This window comes from Phasianus colchicus, chromosome 16 (assembly GCF_987193195.1).
Source record: "Phasianus colchicus chromosome 16, bPhaCol1.hap1.1, whole genome shotgun sequence".
Lineage (NCBI taxonomy): Eukaryota > Metazoa > Chordata > Aves > Galliformes > Phasianidae > Phasianus > Phasianus colchicus.
Window position 1 is genome coordinate 11,473,948 of NC_143451.1, and position 21,406 is coordinate 11,495,353.

Sequence of the window (21,406 nt, forward strand, 5' to 3'; positions counted from 1 at the left end):
CCCCGTGCTTTGCCATGACTGTGGCCACACTGAGGGCTCACCAAGAAGACATACCAAGAGAGGGAGAACAAAGGGGAGTGGGCAGCACAGCCCCAGATAGATGAGCTCCCACACAGCCCTGCCCAGATCCACCCATAGACCCACTTCATGCCATCTCATACTAAAGGTACAGCCTTCCCATATGCCTTTGGCACAGAACCTGCAGGGAGCTGAGGATAGCTGGGACAGCAGTAGGGTCCAGAGCATCCTCTGACCACATCACCACTAAAGGACTCCAGACCTCTCCCCAGGAACTCTCCAAGCCTTGAAGCACCACGGCTCTCTCCTTAGTGCCCTCTGAGCTGGCTGCTTCCATCCCTAAAACCAAACCCAAGAACATGGGGACCAGCAGTTCCCTAGCAACGTGCACTGCATCCAGGCTGGCCAGGAAACCTGCCTGGAGCAAGGCGTGACCTGGAGGAGAGGATGGAGCAGATGCTGCAGAACACATAGCAGCTGGGTGCAACATGAACTGAGATTTGTGCTTAAACCAGCTGGCACACACCCAAAAATGCTAACTCACAGCCCCAGCCACGCCATGCAGCCAGGTCACGGCCTCACAGTGTCACCCTGACCATAGAGCTGATCCCAGGGGCCTTGGCTAACAGGCCAGGCAGGGTTCCTGGGGTACCACATCCCCAGGATAAATGAAACGCAGGGAAAGCAGTAAGAAAAGTGGGGCAGGTGCTTGTAGGGAAGGATGGGGTATTTTGAACAGGAAGCTCTGTACCAGAGAGCAACAGAAACACTGTGACCATGGGAAGGTGAGGCAAGGAGGATTAAAGGCTGCGAGCAGACATGCAGAAGTGACACAACGCTGCGTACTGCGACCTGGAGGACAGCAGCATAAGGACCAAAGGTCCCTCCCCAGCACCTTGGCCATCGCAGCCCCCACGAGCCCAAGGGATGAGCCACCTACCTGGGGCACCCATGGCACTCACCTGGGTAGCCTGACTTGCCCGCATGCCCCGGCGCTGCTGGCTCTGCACTCGTGGCCTCGCTCTCCCTCAGGGACCGTCACTCTCCTGGCACCCGCAGACCCATATTTGCCGCACGGCAGCTGCCGGCTGCTGCTACCCAATGCATATTTGATGACTGCTATTATTCTCATCTCTGCTCATGAGCGGAGGGATGGGAGCTAATCTTCCCTGTGCAGGGCTGGGGGGAAGCACGGATGGAGCAGCTGGAGGGGCAGCCAGCCCTGATCCCTGTCCTTTATCCCACGGTGACGCAGCTGGACAGTACCACAGCCCTCTCCCTCCCAGGACACATGTGTCATGAGCCCCAGATGTGAGCAGACAGCAAAAGGCCCTGACCCACTTCTCCCCACAAGCCAAAGCACATTTAGGAAGAGAAATCAGAGGGACACGGGGCTCCCCCACAATGGGGCTGGGTCTGAGCAGCCCTGCAGGCACCCCAAGGAGGGGAGCATCCTGCACAGGAACATCTCCAATCTCTGCTCCCTCCTCCCAGAGCCGCAGGCCTGGGCTCCATCTCCTCCCTGCTAACGCATCCCTGCCATAATGCGGTGGGTATTTATTATGCTGATTCCTCAGAAAGCAAAAGGCTTAACTGCAAATTACAATCAATAGCCCCAATCCCCAAGGGGAGGGTTCATCATTTAGCAGGCGCAACCAGAGGAATTCTAAACTATTTGCCAGCCATAAATCCTCCTCTCCGCAGCCTCCCCAGCCAGCTCGGCACAATGTGCAATGTCTGCTTGGGGGTGACCCTTGTCAGCATTAGAAACAATTAAGCTGTCAGTGTGGATCGTGGCTCTTATATACAGTCCTGAGCAGCGCTTTAAGATGTCAGTGTGATGGGGTGAGGGAAGCTGGTGGAGGCGAGCCTGCCGCAGTAACCATCTCTCATTGAATTAAATGAATGTATTTGGAGTCAGTCTCTTTTTATTACCTTGCGAACGATTCCTGACTAAATTAAATTATAAAAGGAGTGTTCAGCCAATCAAACCTGCTTGATTGCCTGGAACAAGCATTTTAAACAGAGCACGCCTCGGGCCTTTGCTGCTTCCACGATGAGATGGAGAGCAGCTGATGGACTGTGTCAAAGCTGATCCACCCTGCTCCACACCTGGAGCATCACTCAGCAGCCACACACAGCCCCACACCACCAGCAAGGGCCAAGGCAGGCCCTCCAGGGTGCAGCCTGGGTGAGCAGGGCATGCTGCTAACGAAGGCAGAGCAGGCTGGAAGAGCAGAGATGGCAGCAGCTGCAATGCAGAGCAGCAGCCCCAACCCAGCCTGGCTGCTGCCTCTTGGTTTCATCCAGGAGAACCTCCTCTTGTACAGCAGGAATCAGCACAATGCCTGCTTCTGCACCCCATCCTGCACCTGCCTTCCTCCAAAAATGTTCAGCAAGGAGTCCTTCAGCACATCTCCCTTTGCTAGCAAACGAGGGGTCTGAGCAATTCCATAAAGCTCAGGAAGCTCTGGTACAACACAAACGCTGCAGTGATTTCCCACCCACCCCTTGAGAGACATCTTCAGGCAAACCTGCTGCTGCTGCTGCACTGAATTGCAATGCTTGCAGCTTTTAGCATCAGCGCAGAACAATTACAGAATCTGTCTGAAAGAATGAGCACTGCAATTAGAATGCACGCATTTTCAAACACAGCTATGAACTCGCTTGCAAAAACAGCTACTCTTGCTTCAGAAAAGAAATTAGCTTCTTCTGGTTTAACGACTTTTACTCCATCCGCTTTCCAAATTTAATTGCCTATCAGTTCATTTTGAACAGGATGAAATGCACAATTTCCTAAGTGAATAGCAAGGCTAATTAGAGGTTTTAACGATGGTGTGCTGGACCAGTCAGTTTTAAAAGTGAACACACTGAGAGGAAGGCACTAACCAGGTAGGTTACACTGTGCATTTCAGCCTCACGTGAGCATCCACCATTTCCCCAGCTGCACATACTACCCAGCCTAAGGACAAAGCACAGTCGGCACCTCCAGCTGCCCAGCTGTGCACTGGGGCTTGGCAGGCTCCTTGGTTTGGAGTCAGAGTCAGAAAGTCAGGGACAAAACGAAACCAAAAGAACTCTTTGTGTGGGAGGCTTTTTGCCTGTGCAACCTTCACAGGAAATTTAAAGGGCGAGTTAATGTGCTGGAACGGCATCCCCCCCAACTCACACAGAGAAGTGCTTGCTTTCTGCAGCCAGCTCAGGCATAATGCTGCTAATTTGGAGTTCATTCTCCACTAGCTGCCACCGAGGTTGGGATTTGCTCTGCACTCCAGCTGTGAACAAAGCCAGAAACAGGGAAGGGAACTTACAGAGTTCAAAGTCACCTTCTCAGTTTGGGTATTGTGAATAATATTGTGCTTGGCTCCCACGCCACCTCGCACAGGTCCTCTCCATCCTCAGAGCCCTCTCACTGCTGCCTCACAATCTACTCCATCTTACCACCTTCTGCAGCAGCATCTGTCATTCTTCAGGAGGCCAAAGGTAAAAAGAGAGTTAGAGAACACACCAAACTGCCAAACCACTGCAGGCAGACATCCACAGGTCACATGAAATAGCAATTTTTATTTTCTCAAATAAAATATTCTTCCATTTCTGCTCGATCAGTTTGTGAGGGGTGGAGAGGAACACAGAAGAGGGAAGGAGCCCTGCTCAGACAAGTTTGCTATCAGACTTGTCCTCACAGTCAACAATCCACATCAGACTGAACTCTTTTCCAATGAAAGAAAATAAAAGCTATCGGCAACTCTTGATCCCAGAAGGAAAGAGCTGTTCTCTATCAGGCACTCTGAATTGCTTAGCATCAATACTTAGTGAAAGAGCATGATTAGAAAAATCCCAGATTTCTGAGGAAAAATATCCAAACAAGAAACACCATTAAACAGAGATGGGGTAAATCCCACAGCATGGGATGGTGCTGAGCTCAGAGAGCTGTTATGGGAATTTAGGGGCAGGACTGAGAAAGAAGCACATCCCAAGCAATGCTCCTGGGGGCAGGACAAGAGCAGAGCAAACTCCCAAAATCACTCCTTGGGCCATGATATGCCAGAAGTGAATCCTCACTGCAGCCTATGACTCTCTGATCGTACCCTGCTGCAGTTTGGCCAGGTTAACCATTCCTTAACAAAGTTTCAGATCTCACCTCTCAGTACCAGTTGGACAAGGATGTCCTACAAAGCCCTCTGCAGAGCTAACAGGAGGCACAGAGTGCCACTTTTTAATGTAATTGAGGGACCATCATAAATTCATCAGGGCTTGTCCAACTGAAGTCTCCAACTGTGAAAGCTGTAGAGACCACAAGTCTGGAGAGCAGAGGAGGAAGAACTTTGTTTTCTGTTTCAGATCAACACTTAAATTAAGTGAATAGATAAGCAGCAAAGCATCAGCAACGTTCTTCCAGCTCTGGTTCCTCTGTTCCAAAGCACAGGGCCACAATTGTCCACACAAACCTATGAACTTCCCCTTGGCTGAGCAAGCTACTGGTAGGTTAACACACAGACACGTGTGCAAATCTTACTGGGGCAGGACATTGCTAGCTGCAGGAACTGTGTCCTAGAAGAACTGGCTCCCCTTTTATTTTTCTTTTTTAAAATATATTTAAGAAACATTACTTTGCCTGAAATGCTGCAAGATGGAAACCCATCTTCCCCATCCCCACCTGCACATAAAGTAGCCTCATTTTAATCCTTTCTCCAAGAGAAGGAGCTTCACAGAAGCCTTCTCACTTACTTGGCTGTGGAACACATCTCTCTTTTTCTTTTTCTTTTTTTTGTTTAGTTTTGCTTTTATGTGGTCAGATCCAATTTGAGTGATTAAAGACAAGACCAGGCACCAGCAAAGAGCAGCAAAGGGAGCTACTTCTTTACGATCTGAATGACATCTTCATGCTCCATCATATGGGTTAAGCCCACTCTCTGAGGGCTGTATTTTGTGCTTGTCCCCTTTGAAGAAAAACAGGGAGAAGGGTTAGAAGGCAACCAGTCACATGAGGACAAGGATTTCTGTTGTTAAACACTGCTGTTAAACACTTACCCATACCAAGGCATATTTGAACTGGCTGGCTAATGATCTGTGAATCCGGTGGCACTGCAAGACAGACAGACTGCATGTGAGGCAGCTCAGGGACCCTTTGTAAACAACTTGCTCATTAATTGGGATTTAAAAGCTACTCGTGTCTATGTCAGAAGTGACAACAGTGGCTTTAGAAGCCAGTTAGCAGCACCTGACATACAAAATAGATGCACAGGAATCTACAGTTCACCAAAACTTCCATTTCACTACTTCCATGTGCTTTTTCACTGCTCTGTATCAAGTAATTCTAAAAAAATCTTTTGTAGCAGCAAGGAAAGAAACCCAAGGAATCAATGAAGATAACAAAAGGAGAAGCCCAGCTAAGCACTGACATATCCCATACTTTATAAAACTCAAATAAATCATAGCAGGCTCCAAGATTCCTTCTACAGATAATTAATTATAAATAACAGAGAAATTACCACATGCTCCACAGAAGCTCCTTTCCGTAAGATAATGGCATCTGTGAAGTCTGGTCTCTCTATGAAAAAGCAAATGAAGGGATTAAAAGAATCACTGGTTTTTCACTGGACATGTTCTAACATGCTGATATTGTGCCACATTGTTTTGTGCTTAGTGCTCTCCAATCCCTTGCCTTGTCACACTTGCCAGCAGCCTCCCAGACACAAGAAGCATCCAAGTAGCTGAAAGCATTGAACCTCTTCTGTCCACACTCCAGTACCCACAGGTACAGTTATCCATGTCACAGCTTTCTCACAACTGACCTTCTGCAACCCCATTCCAAAGACTTGGCTTTCAACAAAGAAGACAAAGTCAAAGCACACCTGCCTAAGTACAATGGCACCACTCTGCAGTTTTCTGTAAAATCCCCAGGGTTTCACAGCTTAACAAACTCACAGAAAATTCCTTAATCCTCTCATATCCACCCAGTTCAGAGTTGTTTAGTTGTGATCACAGCCAGAGGAAGAATGTCTTGGAAAAGGAACAAGTGTCTTCACCAGCAGGAAAAGCTACAGGTGAATGGTAAAGCAAAAGGAGGATCAAAGGCTCCAGAGGTCCAGGAGCCCAGCATGGGAATCACCAAATCTCCCACAGAAAGAACAGGAGACCTCTTCTGGGCAGCAATCTGCTCATCACAGACTGCACACAGTAACTATTAGAGGAAGGAAGCTGCAAGCTTGAAAACTATTTCTTTATGACAGCATCATGAAAAGCCTTATAAAAATTCATCTCTTCTAGTGCAGAGAGAATAGGTGAATCAGACGAAACAGAAAGTACTTCCCAAGAGTTAATGCTGAAAGCTGGTTAGGGAACATGTAGCTGCAGAATTTCCAAAAGATCACTCAGAGCCAGGCATCCAAGCCCCACTGGCAGCCTGTCTGTGTTTGGTGAGTAGCAGCCCTTTGTGCCTTTCAAACCTGCTCAGCTAATGGCCACTTACGTCCTCGTTTCTTGGTGTAGATGCAGGTAAGTGCCAGGTATTCCCACAGCTTCTCCAGCAAGTAGTCCAGGTTCAATTTCATGCCACAGCTGTAAAACACCAGGAAAGACTCAGTGTTTATTGCTGTTGTGATTTAGAGATCCAGAAGAACAAGGCGAAACATCTAATTACAGAGCTAGGGTACAAGGGGAAATGTCATAATGGTGTCATTACAGGAAAAACACAAGATGAAATTAATAGAGCTTTCAGAAGGGAAAGTAGCTTTGAAGCAGCAAAGCTCCAGTCAGATACATCAGTGCTTCCAAGGGAACAAGCTAGAGACTTATTCTGCCCTGCAGATGGTGTGAGGAAGCCAAGCAGCCTGCCTCTCTGGGGGAAGGAAGTCCAGAAAAAGCTGTACAGTGGCTCTCTGCTCCTACCTGATTACAACACTGTGGGGTCTCCTAGCAAGTCGATCCACTTCCTCCATAGATATCTGGTCGATCTTGTTATAAACCTAAGTCAAATGAGAAACAATGCATTCCTTAGGATGTCCATTCAGCAGCACTGCAAGGAAGGCAGACACACACATGGGGGTATAACAAGGCAGTTTCAGCATCTGATATAGAGACATGGATCCTACCAGCCAGAGGGCAGGCCAAGGCTTTTAAGAAATTAACCTGTTGAAATTTAGGAGCCTAATCGTAAGCTTAGACTTTCTAAACCTCTCAATTTGGGATGACTAGCAATGTGTTCTCCAGCATCATGAATTTAACTCCAGGCTCAGTCATTATTAAACAAAGCCGTTAAATGACCTCTGGCTCAAGGAAACATTTACAAAAACTCAAATGTGGAGCGTTGGCAGCAGAGAAACCGAAGGCTCCACACCACAGCAGCAAGCTGTGCCACCAGGATGCAGAGCTCACGCTGCTCCACGGCAGCCAGCCACTAGAGGGCACAGGGAGAGCACACAGCACAGCTGCGCAGGTATAAATAGCAAAAAACGCCCACCTCCTCATCCCCAAATCGTTACTGCTCTAAGAATCAGGAAGACACAGTTTCCTTCTGTAAAGAGGTGTTTAGTGCTGCAGAAGGCAGGCAGTTTCTGAGATACTCACGTAAAGGCATGGCATGTAGACCCTGTTGCCTACAATCACATCAATGAACTCGTCAGGGGAACAGTCCTCTCTGAAAAGGACTTCAGCATTGAAGATTTCTGAGGTGAACATCGTCAAGGTCCAAATCCAGCATGCCTAAACAGCTGTGAGCCAATGGGCTGAACCTGCCTGGTGTACTTGGAGAAAGGGAACAAAAATGGGAAAAATCAACCCATGCCTCCTCTTACCCCACCAAGCACATGGCAAGGCCATCCCACAGTGGGTATCATTTGGCTTGAGAGCTGCTGGCTTGAGGCTCAAGTGTCTCACATTTTAGGAAAAGGATACTATATTCATGGAGGATGAGCTGTACCAACTTCTCGGAGCACTGAGTTAGTGTGACAGTTGAGTTGAAGGATATACCTCCACCCTTCTTCGGCTGCAAGACAATAAATCAACTCAAGAACAGCCTGCAAAATCCACCCCCTGCTTCAGACTGTCCAACACAATGGGCAGCACACATTGCCCCTGGCTTTCATTAAGCAGCCTGACACAAGCTGTTCTTGTAACAGCCCAGGAAACCTCACCTTGAAGTAGATATTCGGTTTGCTTTTATTGAGACGGATTCCTACAGATTCCAGTTCTTTCTCCAGCAGGGCCCTGCAGGGACACTGCATGTTAGTACCTGTGAGATTGAGCCCAGCCATGTGACACCCACACTCTTCCTTTTTGACTGTCATATTGATACAACCTTGTCATAAACTCACTACAATGTAACACCCATTGCTAATGCAGGGCAGGGTCTACAGTGGAAATTTAGCTCAACAGCCCCATCTCTGCACAGCCATCCTGGAGGAATGATCTTTCAACTGAGAAGTCCAAACTGAGGTCTGCAGAAAGTTCTGTAAATGCTGCTCCCAGTTAGCAAGCATGCCATGGAGCACAACCCCCATCCTGCACTCAAGCTTAAATAGCAGCTCTCCAGTGAACCTGGGATATGGTGTTTCAGGGACATGGAATGTTTTCTGGGCACGTGGAAACTGCTGAACCTGAGTCACCATCCCAGCCCCACACACTCACCGCTGCACTTCACCCTTCGTGGCATCCAGCATCATAATGACAACGTCTGCTGTCCTGGCCACAGCTATCACCTGCCGACCTCTGCCCTTCCCTGAGGAGAGAGGACATGGTTGTGTATCAAGAAGAGAAACCAGCTATGAGTTCTGTGACAGATGGGGACTCCTGTTTGGAAGCAAGGGAAAGGATCCTGCAATCCTGTGCTGGCTGCAGTCAGCTGTCAAGGGGTCCCTGTGTGAGCGTATCTCGTCCATCCAATGCTATCTTATGCCCAGCACAAGCATAAGACCCAAAACATTCTCTGCTGCTGCTCTTTTGTTATGGCTTACACAACTAGCACACATAAAGCTGTCTGTATACAGCTGTACACGTTGAAATGTCACTGCTGCCAGCGGGACAGACACCCCAGACCTGCGCAGCGGGAGTGGTTCCAGGTGGCAGAGACAGCTTATGCACAGCAGTGATGTGGGCACTTTCTGATCAAAAGGGAGAGAGACCTTGTTAACCAGGCCGTGCTCCTCTAAGAGACCATTAGGATGTTTTCCTAAATTTTGTAAATGTTTCTTTTGTCATGACCAGCTGATAAGAAAGATAATGAAGCAGAAGCACAAAGGCCCAGAATCAGTCATGGAAGGACTTGCAGGAAATTAATCAAAAGAAGTTACTGTTTAGCTGTAATTCCCCCCTCCGCCTCTCCAGCATCTTTCTTTAGATTTCCTCTGTACCAGAAAGCAGATGAGCAAAATAACACTCATGCAAGAAGGTGAGAAGTGACTGACTTGCTTTGGCTCCCACCTCCAGAAAAGCATCTTTTTGCTACATATAGAGCCTTACGTGGGCCAGGGATAAGAATCGTGTCTCACATAAGATCAGGAATGCCAGTTTGGAAAGCCAGTGTGGGAACTATTGGCCTGGGAAAGCTGCTGATGTTTGATCTGGGCAGGAATTATACTGAGTGCAAGTCCCTCCTTTACATCAACATAGAGATCAGCCAACCTTGTGCTGCTCCTTCAATGATTCCAGGTAGATCCAACAGCTGAATATTGGCTCCTTTATACTGAAAAGGAAATGGATAGAAAGTTGAAAGCCTTGTGCAGGGCACCTCAGCTGTCCTGAAAGCCCCAGGCACGTGCTGAGCTCCAAAGCCTGCAGAAAGTGGAACTGAATGAACACAGTAGTGGAAGACAACTTTCCACAAAGCTAGTGGCTTTGTTTTGATGAGGCAACCTCTGGAGTGTTTCCCATTGAGCTGTGTTCACCTGTGGGTCACACTGCAGTTCTAGCCTCCTAAACAGTCACATAACTGCAGTTTGAAAACAGCACAGTGCAACTGCAACAATATCCCAAACTGATAAATAGAAAAGAAAGGGAAAAAGAAAATACAACAATTCTATATTGGTCTAAAAAGCAAAGCTCTGTAATAAGCAAATACCATAATCCTTTACCAAGATAGATCAGACTACTGCAGGTCTTACAGTATCAGGAAAAGAAAGGGGAGACCTTTGTTCATTGGATCTGCAGGGTCATTATCTTTCAACCTACTGCTGCAGTAAGTCCTCAGTAACAGCTTCAGCGGGTGACTGGAGCTTGAGGCTGCATTTGGATGCATTACAGTGCTGGTGTTCATTTTAACACCAATACGTCTGCTTTCATTATTTAAATCTGCTTTCAATTCTGACCCAAGTTTTCTCATTACTTTTGGATACTTTTCAGTTTGATGCCCTTTACCATTTGCTTTACTGATGGACACTCAAACCACCGCTAATGAAATTCCTCAAGGACAGGAGTAGTCGTATTTTCTTTCCAAATTGATCACAGTACAGATTGCCTCTTTTAAAGCTTCATTAAAAACAAATCTGTCAAGGTTTCCAGCCATCTGGTCAATGGCGCCAATAGCAGTTATAAAAAATTCAGCTGAGAATTCCTGTATTGCTCTGGTCAGTCGAACTGTGCCATATGAAACCCCGATCAGGCAGTCAATCTTGAAGAGTTATGCAGCCTAGAGAAGTGCTACATCAGCACTGCAGGTTGCAGACTTGATATTGCAAGCACTCAAGACTTCATGAAGTTTAAAGCAGAGGTCAGCAGAGATCTCCAGATATTGCTGCTTCCCAGTGGTAATACAGGTGTAACTGCTGTGAGCAGGATTCTTTACACATCTGGGTTTCTTACCACTATCTTCTATGAAAGGGAAGAAAATCCTACTTACTTCTATGACTCCGGGGATACATGTCAGGGTTGTGAACTCATAAGATGCAGCTTCACTGGCAGTTGAGGTCATTAAACTCAAAAACGTGGACTGAAAAAGCAAGAGATTGCCATCACAAGAGATACTCAAATGAAAGCACTGACACACATTCAGCAAAACATGCAATACTAAAAAGTGTTCATCAGTTTTTAAAAGTCAGGTTGCAGCCATCCAGGACCCAGGGACTGAAGCAGTAATGGGTCTGCCAGCATGAAGATAAAACCTATACTCTTGCCTATGTTCTCAGCAGTGATTGCACTAGTTAGCTCTTCATTAACTAATGGCAAGAAGGTGAAATACAGAGAGATGATAGATACCTGCTTTACAGCCCCTGCCAGTCACAAACCCAGAAAAACCACACTGCAAGGTTAACTCGGATACGCACTGACCTTACCCACAGAAGGAAAACCAATCAGTGCCACTCGGGCATCTCCAGATTTCATCACATCGAAGCCTTCTCCTTTAGCAGCAGAGGATTTGGAAGGTTCTAACAACTGAGCTCTGTATTTTGCAAGCTTTGCCTTCAGCAGGCCGAGATGGTACTCAGTAGCTGAAATAACAGAAACACAGCAAGTGGTTAAAGACAGTGCCCGATAATTCACCCCTGGAAACAAGAGTCCTCCTAAAATGAAACCTCAGATTTCAGTCCGTAGCTTAACACACCCTAGCTACACCCAGGTGTTCTGTAACTTCTGAGATATCAGCCACTGAGAGTAAAGTCTTACAGTAACCTGCATGCAAGTCAAACTTCAAGGAAATATGATGTTTTCAGGTTGGATATTAGGAAAAATTTCTTATTGGAAAGAGCAGTCAGGCACTGGCACTGCTGCCCAGGGAGTGGTGGGGTCACCGTCCCTGGCGGTGTTCCAGACTGTGGAGATGTGGCACTGAGGGACGTGGTCAGTGGACATGGGGGGATGGGTTGGGAGGAGGCACAGCCTGTAAGGAACAGCCCGACCCGGACAGAATCCTTCTGCACAGCCTCCTGCAGCCTCCATCACTGCAAAAATGCAACACACTCTTCGTCTGCTTTTGCCAATTTTTCAAAACACGCTCAGGTTAGAGCTCACATACACGAATAAAGCATTTACTAACTTATTCTTGAATTTACACCCGACACAGAGAAGAAGGCAGCTCGCTCGTAACAGGGGACAGGAAGGCACGCAGGGGGTCGCAGTTTTTATCACCTCTCCTTGCCAGCGTTCACACAGCCTCCGGCCAACAGAAGCAGCAAAGCGCTGTGGGGCTGCCCTGCCGCACCCGGCCCTGCCTTCAATTCAGGCATCCGAATTCCAACCCGCTGCAACCAGCGGGCCCGGTTCCCACCGCGGGGATGCGCCGGGCTGCGGAGGGGCACGCGAAAACAGGGCGGCCCATAAAGAGCGCCCAGCGCCCGCCCGGTCCGAGCGCCCTAACACAGCCGCGACCACCGCTTCCCTCAGCTCCTCGCCCCCCCGGCACCTTTGTTCTTCTGGGTGCGGGCGATTTCCTTCTCGATCTCGGAGATTTTCTCCAGGATGCCCATGGCGCGGCCCGCCGCGGCTCCTCACGCCGCCCGCCGGAAGTGCCGCCGGCCCGTCCGTCCGCCTAAATGCTCCGGGCTGCGTCCACTTCCGCCGCCTGGCAGAGGGACGCCGTGCACCCCGCACACCGCTCCGGCCGCGCTCTCCGCCCCGCGCCCCGCGTTCCGCCCGCCTCCGTGATCCCACTCGGCCCCTTCCCTGCACGAGGCTCCCCCCGCTGGCATCCCAAAAGGGCCGGTGGGGGAAAGGACACGTGGCACAGAGCCCGCAGGATGCGTAAGGGACAGGGATTGAGCTTCCCCCCACCACAGCAATCCCATGTCCCCTATTAAAGGCAATTGGATTCTTGAACCCTTGGATTTGCAGTCATTAAACAGCAACCCAAAAAAAGGGTTGTTAATCACCAGAATAGGCTCTTCAGGGTTGAGTCACCATCCCTGGATGTGTTTAAAATCCGTTTGGATGTAGTGCTCACAGACATGATTTAGTGGAGGGTTGTTAGTTAGGGTAGCATGGTTAGGTCTTTGTTGGAATCAATGATCTTTAAGGCCTTTTCGAACTTGAATGATTCGATAATTTTATGAATTTGGATTCCTGAATGTGTCTTTAAGCAGGGAGATGAAGCACAGTTGTCCCCATGAGCCGAGAAGCGCTGTGGTTGACAAACACACACGGATACAAGCTCCTTAAATAGATTTTGTTTTTAATTTGGACGTTGATAACTCCACAAAATACTTCTCCCAGTCCCTTTTCCAAAGTACATCCATAAATATGCTAATTCTTCAGCCAACATTGTTTAAAAAAAAAAAAAAAAAGAACTCACACCTTTTTCAGAAGCTGCAGATCCCCCGTTACTCCCTCCTCTCCCAGCACCTCACCCGTTAGTCGCCTCTCACCACAATGTGACATACTGAACAGCCCTTCAGCTTATCAAACAACTCAAAGAAAAAGAAAATCAAAACCAAGGCTTTAGAGAAATCCTGAACACAAGCGGCCCTTCACATCACTGTTCCCTATCCCTAACACGTCTTACTGAGGCCAGTTGGGATTACAGCTGAAGTATTTTGTGTCTGCTGCCATGAGACAGGCAGAGGTATATGAAAAGAACACTCTTCCTTCCCCATAGCAGCTCTCGCAGGAAAACTGCAGGGAAAATTCTAGGTAGATACATTACTGAATGACCCCAGGAACCTTCCTAATCAGCTTCTGCAAACAACCACAGAACCAATTCAACTGAACAGCATTAGAAACCCGAGTGTAACACTGCACTAACAGCACAGGGTGGTTACTGCCACTGCCAGCACTGCACACAGCTCCTGAAAGCAAGCTGTGGGGAAGGGTCTGCACCCATGCTGCCACCTTCCCTACAGCTCATCCCTCCACTTCTCACAGCTGAGGAGCACCATTGGTGTTAGCCTCAAAAACCAGGACATCTTCCAGCACCATGCATGCAGAAATGCCTTCCCTCACTTTTCTGCAGGCCAAATTTCTCCCAGAGGATCAGAATAAAAGTAGAATCTGTTTCTAAGCTGCCCTACTCACACCGGCCTCAACCTCCTCCAGCTCCTCCTCAGCCTTTGTGCGACACTACAAATTCACCTGCAACAAACAACCAAGACAACAGCCCACACTTGCTCCAATCTCCCACCTCCATCTGCAGGCAGGGCTGCTGGTTCTGGGGCCCAGGACTCACCCGCAGTGAGCAGCCCACAGAAGGGCACTTCCAGCACTGCATCATTTCCCAACAGCCCCACCACCTCTCCAACGTGCACAATCCCAGCTTGGTGCATACAGAACAGGCTCACTGAGACCCAAACCCACTCCTGTTAAGGTTTACACTAGCAACTCAGCTGCTGCGCAGTACCCCACATGCTGCCAAAAGGAAGTAGAAAACAAAACCCAAACAACCAACACAAGGGATGCAGAGAGCTCTGCTTTCCTCTCCTAGGTAGCAAACCCATCCTCAGCACCCGCCCTGTCAGCATATAATGCAGGTCTGCTTCAGGGGGGTGTTTTCAAACAGCCTGAAAAACACCAGCCAAACTTCCACAAAAGCCCTGCAGGGGTGACTGACACATTAAATATACAACTGAGGCCAACTTTTAAAATGTCTTGGAAAAAAACCTGCACACGCATACACACACACGCACACTTTGGCACACAAGCCTTAAGTTATATCATTTGAAACATTTCAAAGTCAGAGAGATATTGAGTTGTTTTTTTTTTGTTTTGTTTTCCTTTTTTTTTTTTGCCTTGCATAAAGGTATCAAGCAGTGGTGTTGGTGTAGCATGAGGGCTGAGTACAAATGCTGAACAGTTCAAGCTGTTTGTGTGATGCTGCTCAACACTTGCACTCCAATTACTGTCCCAAAGCAGAAGCTAGCTGAATACATACATGTATATAAAAACTAACATAGACATTCCTGGTTTTCAATGTGAAAACAGTAAAATGTAACTGAGTAATTGTGCATTTGCCATAGGGTCCTTGGGAAAAGGAGCCATAAAAATATTTTCTTTTTTTAATAAAAGTTTTTTTCTTTTTCTTTTCTTCAAACCCTTAACTTAATTAAAGAGCAAATTATACACCTATAAGCAGAGTTCAGAACCACTTTACTGACAGCCCGGAAGTCCATACATCAAACTAATTCCCAGTGGCATATCCAGGCACTGGAACAGCTCTCGGCTCCAAAGGGCCGGTGCTCCTGAAAGATCTGCAGCTCTGGCTAACCTCATTAGCCAGCAGGAAGCAAAGACTCGTTCAACCCTCATCCATCTCAGCCAACACTCCCTTGACAGACTGCAGCTGAGCAGCTGCCTGCCAAGCAGAGCCTCACACACCGGCCGTGCCTGGCTCCGGGAGCATCAGAGCTGGCAATCTGGGTAAGAAACCTGAGTCCTGGCGATTTCAACCATATCAGGCTGTAACAAGGAGAATACAAGCACCAAGCTTATGTTTTCTTATTACTCAGAGAATAGACCGATTCCAGCTACTGAGAAACAGCTTCCAGAAGGAGAGCCAGGAGGAATTTCAGTGATAGAGAAACTAGCTGTGCAATAAGAAAGTGCATTTAAAGGTATCTTAAAACCAGATTAAAGATCAAATCGCCACTCGACAGGAGGGAGAATTAAGCTCCAGCAGCCATGCTCCTTGGGCTGGTGGGTTAACATTCAGGCTCTCTCTCTTGCGAGTCCGAGGGGCAGGAGAGAAGCGTGCATTCCCGTGCTCCGACAGGGACACAGTCCTCCTGGCAGGCCATGCTCTCCTGCCCCGTTTGCTTCTGTGCAGTATCAGTTCTGGACAGCTGTCATCGGAATTCATAGATAGGAGCACTGTGCTCAGGAACATGAGTTAAATTCAATGACTGATACCTGGGAGAGAGGAAAAAGATGGATGAGGAGATTACACAGAGCAACGGAACCCCCCGCCCTGAACTCCTGTTCAGCAGCTGCAGCCAGGTGGGTTCTCCCTTTCCGTTTGGGACAGTCTCAGAGGCATTCAAGCAATCACTTATCGGGGGTGCCAAACCCCTGGGAGGACTCAGCTTCATTTCCTCATTTCCATTCCCATGTCTTGGAGCTACCTGCAGCCAGACTGCCATCAAGCAGGGCTGACTGCGGGCTCTGGACACCTTTTGAAGTTTGACAACTTTCATGTTCAAACAGTGTTTGCTTCAACTGAAAATTAGACTCAAATCTTTCAAAGCTTAGCTTAAGGGGATTCATCTGAAAGCCTCCCAGGCACCTTCCCTCCTTCTGAGAGCTTCCAGACACCCTACAGATTCACTCACTGTGCGTGACAAATATCTTTATTATTTATCCAAAGCTAGGGAAAAGAGCTCTCACAGCTACTTGTCAGATAGCTCTAACAAAAAAAAAAAACCACCACCACCACAACCAATTAACTTTGACTGTTCCCTGCATCTTGCAGCAACACCTCAAGCACCCTGGAGTACAAAGCACTGGCCTAACAAGACACCTGCCTGAAGGGAGCAGCAGGAGAGCTGTTACAGGTGAGAAGGCACCAAAGCTCCCTCTGCCAGGACCCTCTGATATCTTCTGAAGGGCTGAAGCATGAAGAAGCTCAGAGCCTTTACTACTTAAGGCTTTTACAGGCAACCCCAACAAAGGTTTGCAGGCTGGAGCCCAAACTTCTGGATAGATGCTAATAGTGAACCACAGCTGGAGTCTGCCTCCCAGCGCACCTCACAAACACATCAGATCATTGCTTCACTGCTCCACAGCATGTTTCCATACAGTGTTTCTCTGCATCATGCTGCCAGCTCAATTAACATCAGCCATGCAAAAGACAGCACTTTAAACCACACAGATGAGCCAAGCACACATACCCTCCCTCCCCATCAGGGTCCAGCCACCAGACCAAATCCCCTTCCCACCAAAATAAGTGTGCTCCCAAGACTGCAGATGGGCAGAAGAGGAGTCCCTGCTTTGTCTGAGGAGACACCCTAAAAGGAAGAAAGCCTCCTTACCATTCTGAACTCCTATGGTAGTAATAGCCTTCTATAGATGCTGCTGACTTCTGGAAGCAGATGTAATAGAAACCAGCAAAGGAAGCACCGCTGATGTCTTTGATAGTGTGGTCTGGCACTAGGAACTGTTCCTGCACACAAAACATAAGCTGCATTTAGAAATGTTGGTCAAATACTCCCCTGCCTCACCCAAACTGGCCCTCCCAAGTTGAGTACCAGCACCTATTAACACAAAAGCACTCCTGGTTGAGCATGCCCTGCATTCCTAGCAGCCCAGACCAGGATTTTCTGTGTGTTTTTTTTTTTTTTTTTACCACCTGGCACTGCAAACACCTTACAGGGAGGCAAGAACTGAGGGCAGAACCACTTTTAAAGAGCACACAAAATCAATTTTAGTTCAAAACCTGCCCCTTCCAAACCAGAGGCCAATCACAAAATCAACAATCAGAGCTGCCTGAGGATCCCCTCCCTTCACAGCTGCACAAAGCAGTCAAGAGAGAGGACTCAGTCCAGCTGTAGAGCCAAGAGGGGTAGACTGGTCAGCAAACTGCATCAAACCCAGGCCAGCACAGAGGCTGGAGACACTGATTCTCTCAGCCTCCAGAGAATCACCAAGCACGATTTTCCTGTTTTCAGGTATGACTGCAACCCTTAAGGATGCAATTAGCTGACTAGACAGGAGTCACACTGGAATTTGCACGTATGGCAGGTTAATGAGGTCAGATAGGGCAAGATCTGTCATTAGGCCAGCACCAGTAGTTGAAAAAGCTTTCAAGTCCCTGTCAGTCACTTGTAAGCAGCTCATCAGAGAAGGCAGCACACAGTTTACCTTCCATCTCATGAAGACATAGTCCCCGTTTTTCAGATCCTCATAATCAAAGTCATCAGAGTTAAATGTTTTTGCATACTGGTAGAAAGCCTGGAATTTCCCCTAGAACAAAAGGAAAACAAGTAAACACAAAAACCAGGAGGTTCACTACAGGAAAAGTGCTTACTAGTGCCAGCTGCTAATCTGGAAGAAAAAAAGAGGACCTCCTTACTGAAGGGACTGCTCTTCCCTCAGAGTAGCACTGAGTGCATGCCCCAGGACTAGCACAGGGCAACAAAGACTGCAGCCATCCACAGCCACATCCAGCCTGGTTGCAGAAGGTCCTGTACTTCTTGGGGTGTATATATGTTGCCAAAAATATAATAAACATCAGTCTGGAAAGCAGCAGCAAAGGTCAAGGCAGCAAAATAATCAGCCAGCTGCTGTGGCCCTGATCCAGGGCATGCTCTGGCCTGGTGAGAAGGCTGAGGCTGCTGGTGCCATAAGACACAGGTGCCTGCGCCAGAGGGGCACCTTGCCCCTTCTCCACTTTGTTTTGTGCCAAGACTTCAAAACAAGGAGTGTGTTCTCATAGGAATGAAAGAGATGGAAATTGCTCCTGCTTCCCTTCCAAGTCCAGGGCCAACAGCTGCAAAGCAAGACATCCTCTCCATTCCTAGAGAGCTCAGCTCAGTCTGCTGAAGAGACCTCCAGACACAAAGACCCTGGTGGAGGGAGGAGGGCACCCCAAAGGAGAGCTCCTTGCATGGACGCTCTCAGTACCTCACCTCTACACCAGCTGCTCAGCCAGGACTGCATCAGACCTGCATTTGGCCCCCGATTTATTTACCCAGTGTTTACGATCCACATCTTCATCAGCATCCCACTTGCGTGTTAAGAAAGGGTGCTTTTTACTGATTATTTCCCCTTCAAAGAAAGTAGTTAGGGTTGGGTACTCCTAGGAGAGAAGAGAGTTAAGATGATTTGTCACTTAGTGACCAGAACTCAGCAAAAAGCAGCATCTCACAGCAAGGGCTCCAGGCTACTCAAGGATCTTGGAGAAGCACAGTAAGAAGTGTCACACCCATGAAACACCTCTCACTGACTGTTCAGCACAGAGCAGACCACACTGGATGGATGTGGACAGAAGCACATAAAGATCTGACTTGTTTAGGTCTTCCTATGTTTTCTTCTAGCACACTAGAGGCGTGCCCAAAGCTGACTGTAGGGTCAGGCTGGGTTCTGCTCAGACCCTTGGGGATGCCAGATAAGCTTCCTCCCTCCAGGTCTCCCATCAAGGCTCATCATATTTGCTCTATATGCCAAGAACAGCAGACTTAAGCCATTAATCTATTTAGCAGTCAATTTTGCTGCGTGGTCAATCCCTTTGCTTCCTCCTTCTAGTGGTAGCTTCTCCTACCTCACCAGGAAAAAGAAAAGCCTTTGAACAGCATCTTCCCATGCTGTTTTGCAATTAGCACTCACCTCTGTAAGGCCTTTAATCTTCAAGTATCCACAGAGATAGGAGTTTTCCATGTCCACATGCTAGAAAAAAAGTGCAAAGTCCTACTATTAGCACGCACAAGAAGGCACTCAATTGATCCAAAGCTATTTCTAACCCCGAGAGCCTCCAAGGCTCGGTTCTGCTTCAGCTGGTATGGACCACCCAGCTCACAGCCACCCCAAGGCTGGGGGGGCTTGGGAAGAGGATTTAAAGGTGCTCAGCCATCTTCTTATGGCCTGGCTGCTTTCAGCTCTTCCCACTGAAGCAGCACTCTTAGCCAGAGGTCTCTGCCTCATATCCAGACCTGGCACACAAAGCCTTCTCAGAAGGCAGGTGACGTCTTACGCATTTTCAAATAAATCCCTTCCCCAGATCTAATGCTCTTGTGTCACTCTTCTTGTAAGTTCCCAAGCTGCATCTCTCCTCTTCTGCTATGCAGAAATGAAGCAGTGGGATGCTTCTGCTCTGAGTGCCTTTCAAGCAAGGGGATTTTCCAAGCCTTCCCCTGACATCTCCAGATTGGTTTTCAAAGCAAGAAGCGAATTATTTAGAGAAATGCAAGCACCAGCTGTGAGAAGATGGCTTTTCCCCACCTGTGATCAAAGAAAAGCCACATTTCTCTGTGCCGAGCACAGGGAGAGCAGGCAGCCATCTCTTCTCATCCGACACGCACAGAACAGCGTTTTTTAGCACAAAGATAGAGCCAGCCTCTGTGAGAAAGCAGCATGCAGTGAAGTGAACAGCCATAGGATGTCTCCATCAGAGCAAACCATAGCGGGTACACTTGTGCTGTTGACAAGTGGAAGACTGGATGAGAAAGCAGAGGGCACAGCTCACACTGCCCCATCTGCAGACCCTGGGGCTCTGACTTCACTCCCCAATGCCAAACCATGCATCATGCTGCATCACTGCTGCACACCCAGCCTGGGTCCCCCGATCTGACACTGCCAAAGCAGGGCTGTGATTTGCCATAGGAAAGCATGCATCAGATGTCTGGTTTCCCCACGTACTAACGACTCCACACTTATACCCAAAGTGAGTGTGCCAGTGCCTCTGACTAAAAATAAAGCATGCAGGGTAACAGTGACTCCAGAGAGGATTAGGAAAGCCCCGTTCTCCAGAACTGTCTGGTTGCATTCCCAGTACAGCAGAACTGTTGCACCCCTCCCTTGGTTCCCCACACAGCCACCGGCACCACGGGATGAGGAACCCAACTCCAGCACAGGGACCTGGATCCTCACTGAGTTCCAGCCAGGCCTGAAATACAGGCTGCCCCGCTGCTGGGGACTTCCTGGGCACCTCCCAGCACAGGGCAGGCTCCCACCCTTCCTCCTGGCAGCCCAGAGGCACGCAGGCACCCCAAGCCTGAGGGGAATGAGGAATAGACCTCGTGTTAGGTATCTCAGCAGCCACAAGGAGAAATAGGGGCAAAAGTGTGAGAGCAAAAGTGAAGAGACCCCTGATTAGGGATCTCTTAGAGCCCTAAGAGGAAAAAGGAGACGAAGCCGAGAAGGGAGAGGAGCACAGAGGAACACAGGGCCGGGTGGGGGGCTGCCAGAAGGCTCGGACCTGCGGAGAGGAGCTCAGAGGGATCTGAGGAGTCGGGGAAAGGAGCTGCGAGAAAAACAGGAGACTGAGGGGCCGCGGAGATCCCAAGGAAAAGGACTCCCGAAGCGGGGGGTCCCGAAGGAGCAGGGAAGGGCTCGGGGCAAGGCGTTCCAAAGGAGCGCGGGGAGCGCCGCCCGCCCGGCTCTGCGGCCGTGAGCGAAGGCCCGAGGCCCAGCGAGGGGAAACGCGGCCCGGCCCGAGGGCAGCCCCTCACCTGCATGACGACCTCCACCTCGTAGGCGTTGCCCTTGCTGCGCTGCTGCCCGCGGAACTTGGCGCCGCTGTACAGCAGCGAGGTGGCCACGCCGGGCTGCGCCGTGTTGATGGGAGGCGGCGGCACCAAGCTGCTGGCGGCCGCCCCGGAGGGAGCCGAGGAGGCCGAACCCGCGGCTCCGCCCGCGCGGCACCGCTCGCTGCGCACCGGCATCTCGGGAGGGTCCCCGGGAGCCAGCGTGGCCGGGGCTCAGCGGCCGCCGCCGGGGCCGCCGCCCGCGCTCCTCTCCCCTCACGCCCAGGCCGCCGCCGCCGCCGCCGCCTGGCTCGGGGCCTCCCGGCAACGCCTCCGCGCTCTCCCATTGGCCCTCG

The 21,406-nt window shown here is 49.2% G+C and overlaps 2 protein-coding genes across 2 annotated transcripts; both read right to left on the reverse strand.

The window, feature by feature from the left end:
• Positions 1-3,070: 3,070 nt before the first annotated feature.
• DRG2 (developmentally regulated GTP binding protein 2) lies at positions 3,071-12,492 on the reverse strand. Its single transcript, XM_031606988.2, has 13 exons — positions 12,353-12,492; positions 11,281-11,441; positions 10,853-10,942; positions 9,640-9,700; positions 8,647-8,737; positions 8,154-8,226; positions 7,915-8,005; positions 7,588-7,685; positions 6,910-6,986; positions 6,491-6,579; positions 5,511-5,569; positions 5,050-5,103; positions 3,071-4,958 (listed from the first exon to the last, which is right to left on the reverse strand). Exons 1-13 carry the CDS (start codon positions 12,414-12,416, stop codon positions 4,872-4,874), a joined length of 1,095 nt encoding a protein of 364 aa, XP_031462848.1. The 5' UTR covers positions 12,417-12,492; the 3' UTR covers positions 3,071-4,871.
• A 608-nt stretch (positions 12,493-13,100) lies between these two features.
• Positions 13,101-21,348, reverse strand: GID4 (GID complex subunit 4 homolog). Its single transcript, XM_031606989.2, has 6 exons — positions 21,036-21,348; positions 19,195-19,254; positions 18,560-18,667; positions 17,731-17,832; positions 16,902-17,032; positions 13,101-15,783 (listed from the first exon to the last, which is right to left on the reverse strand). Exons 1-6 carry the CDS (start codon positions 21,246-21,248, stop codon positions 15,720-15,722), a joined length of 678 nt encoding a protein of 225 aa, XP_031462849.1. The 5' UTR covers positions 21,249-21,348; the 3' UTR covers positions 13,101-15,719.
• Between the last annotated feature and the right edge of the window lie 58 nt (positions 21,349-21,406).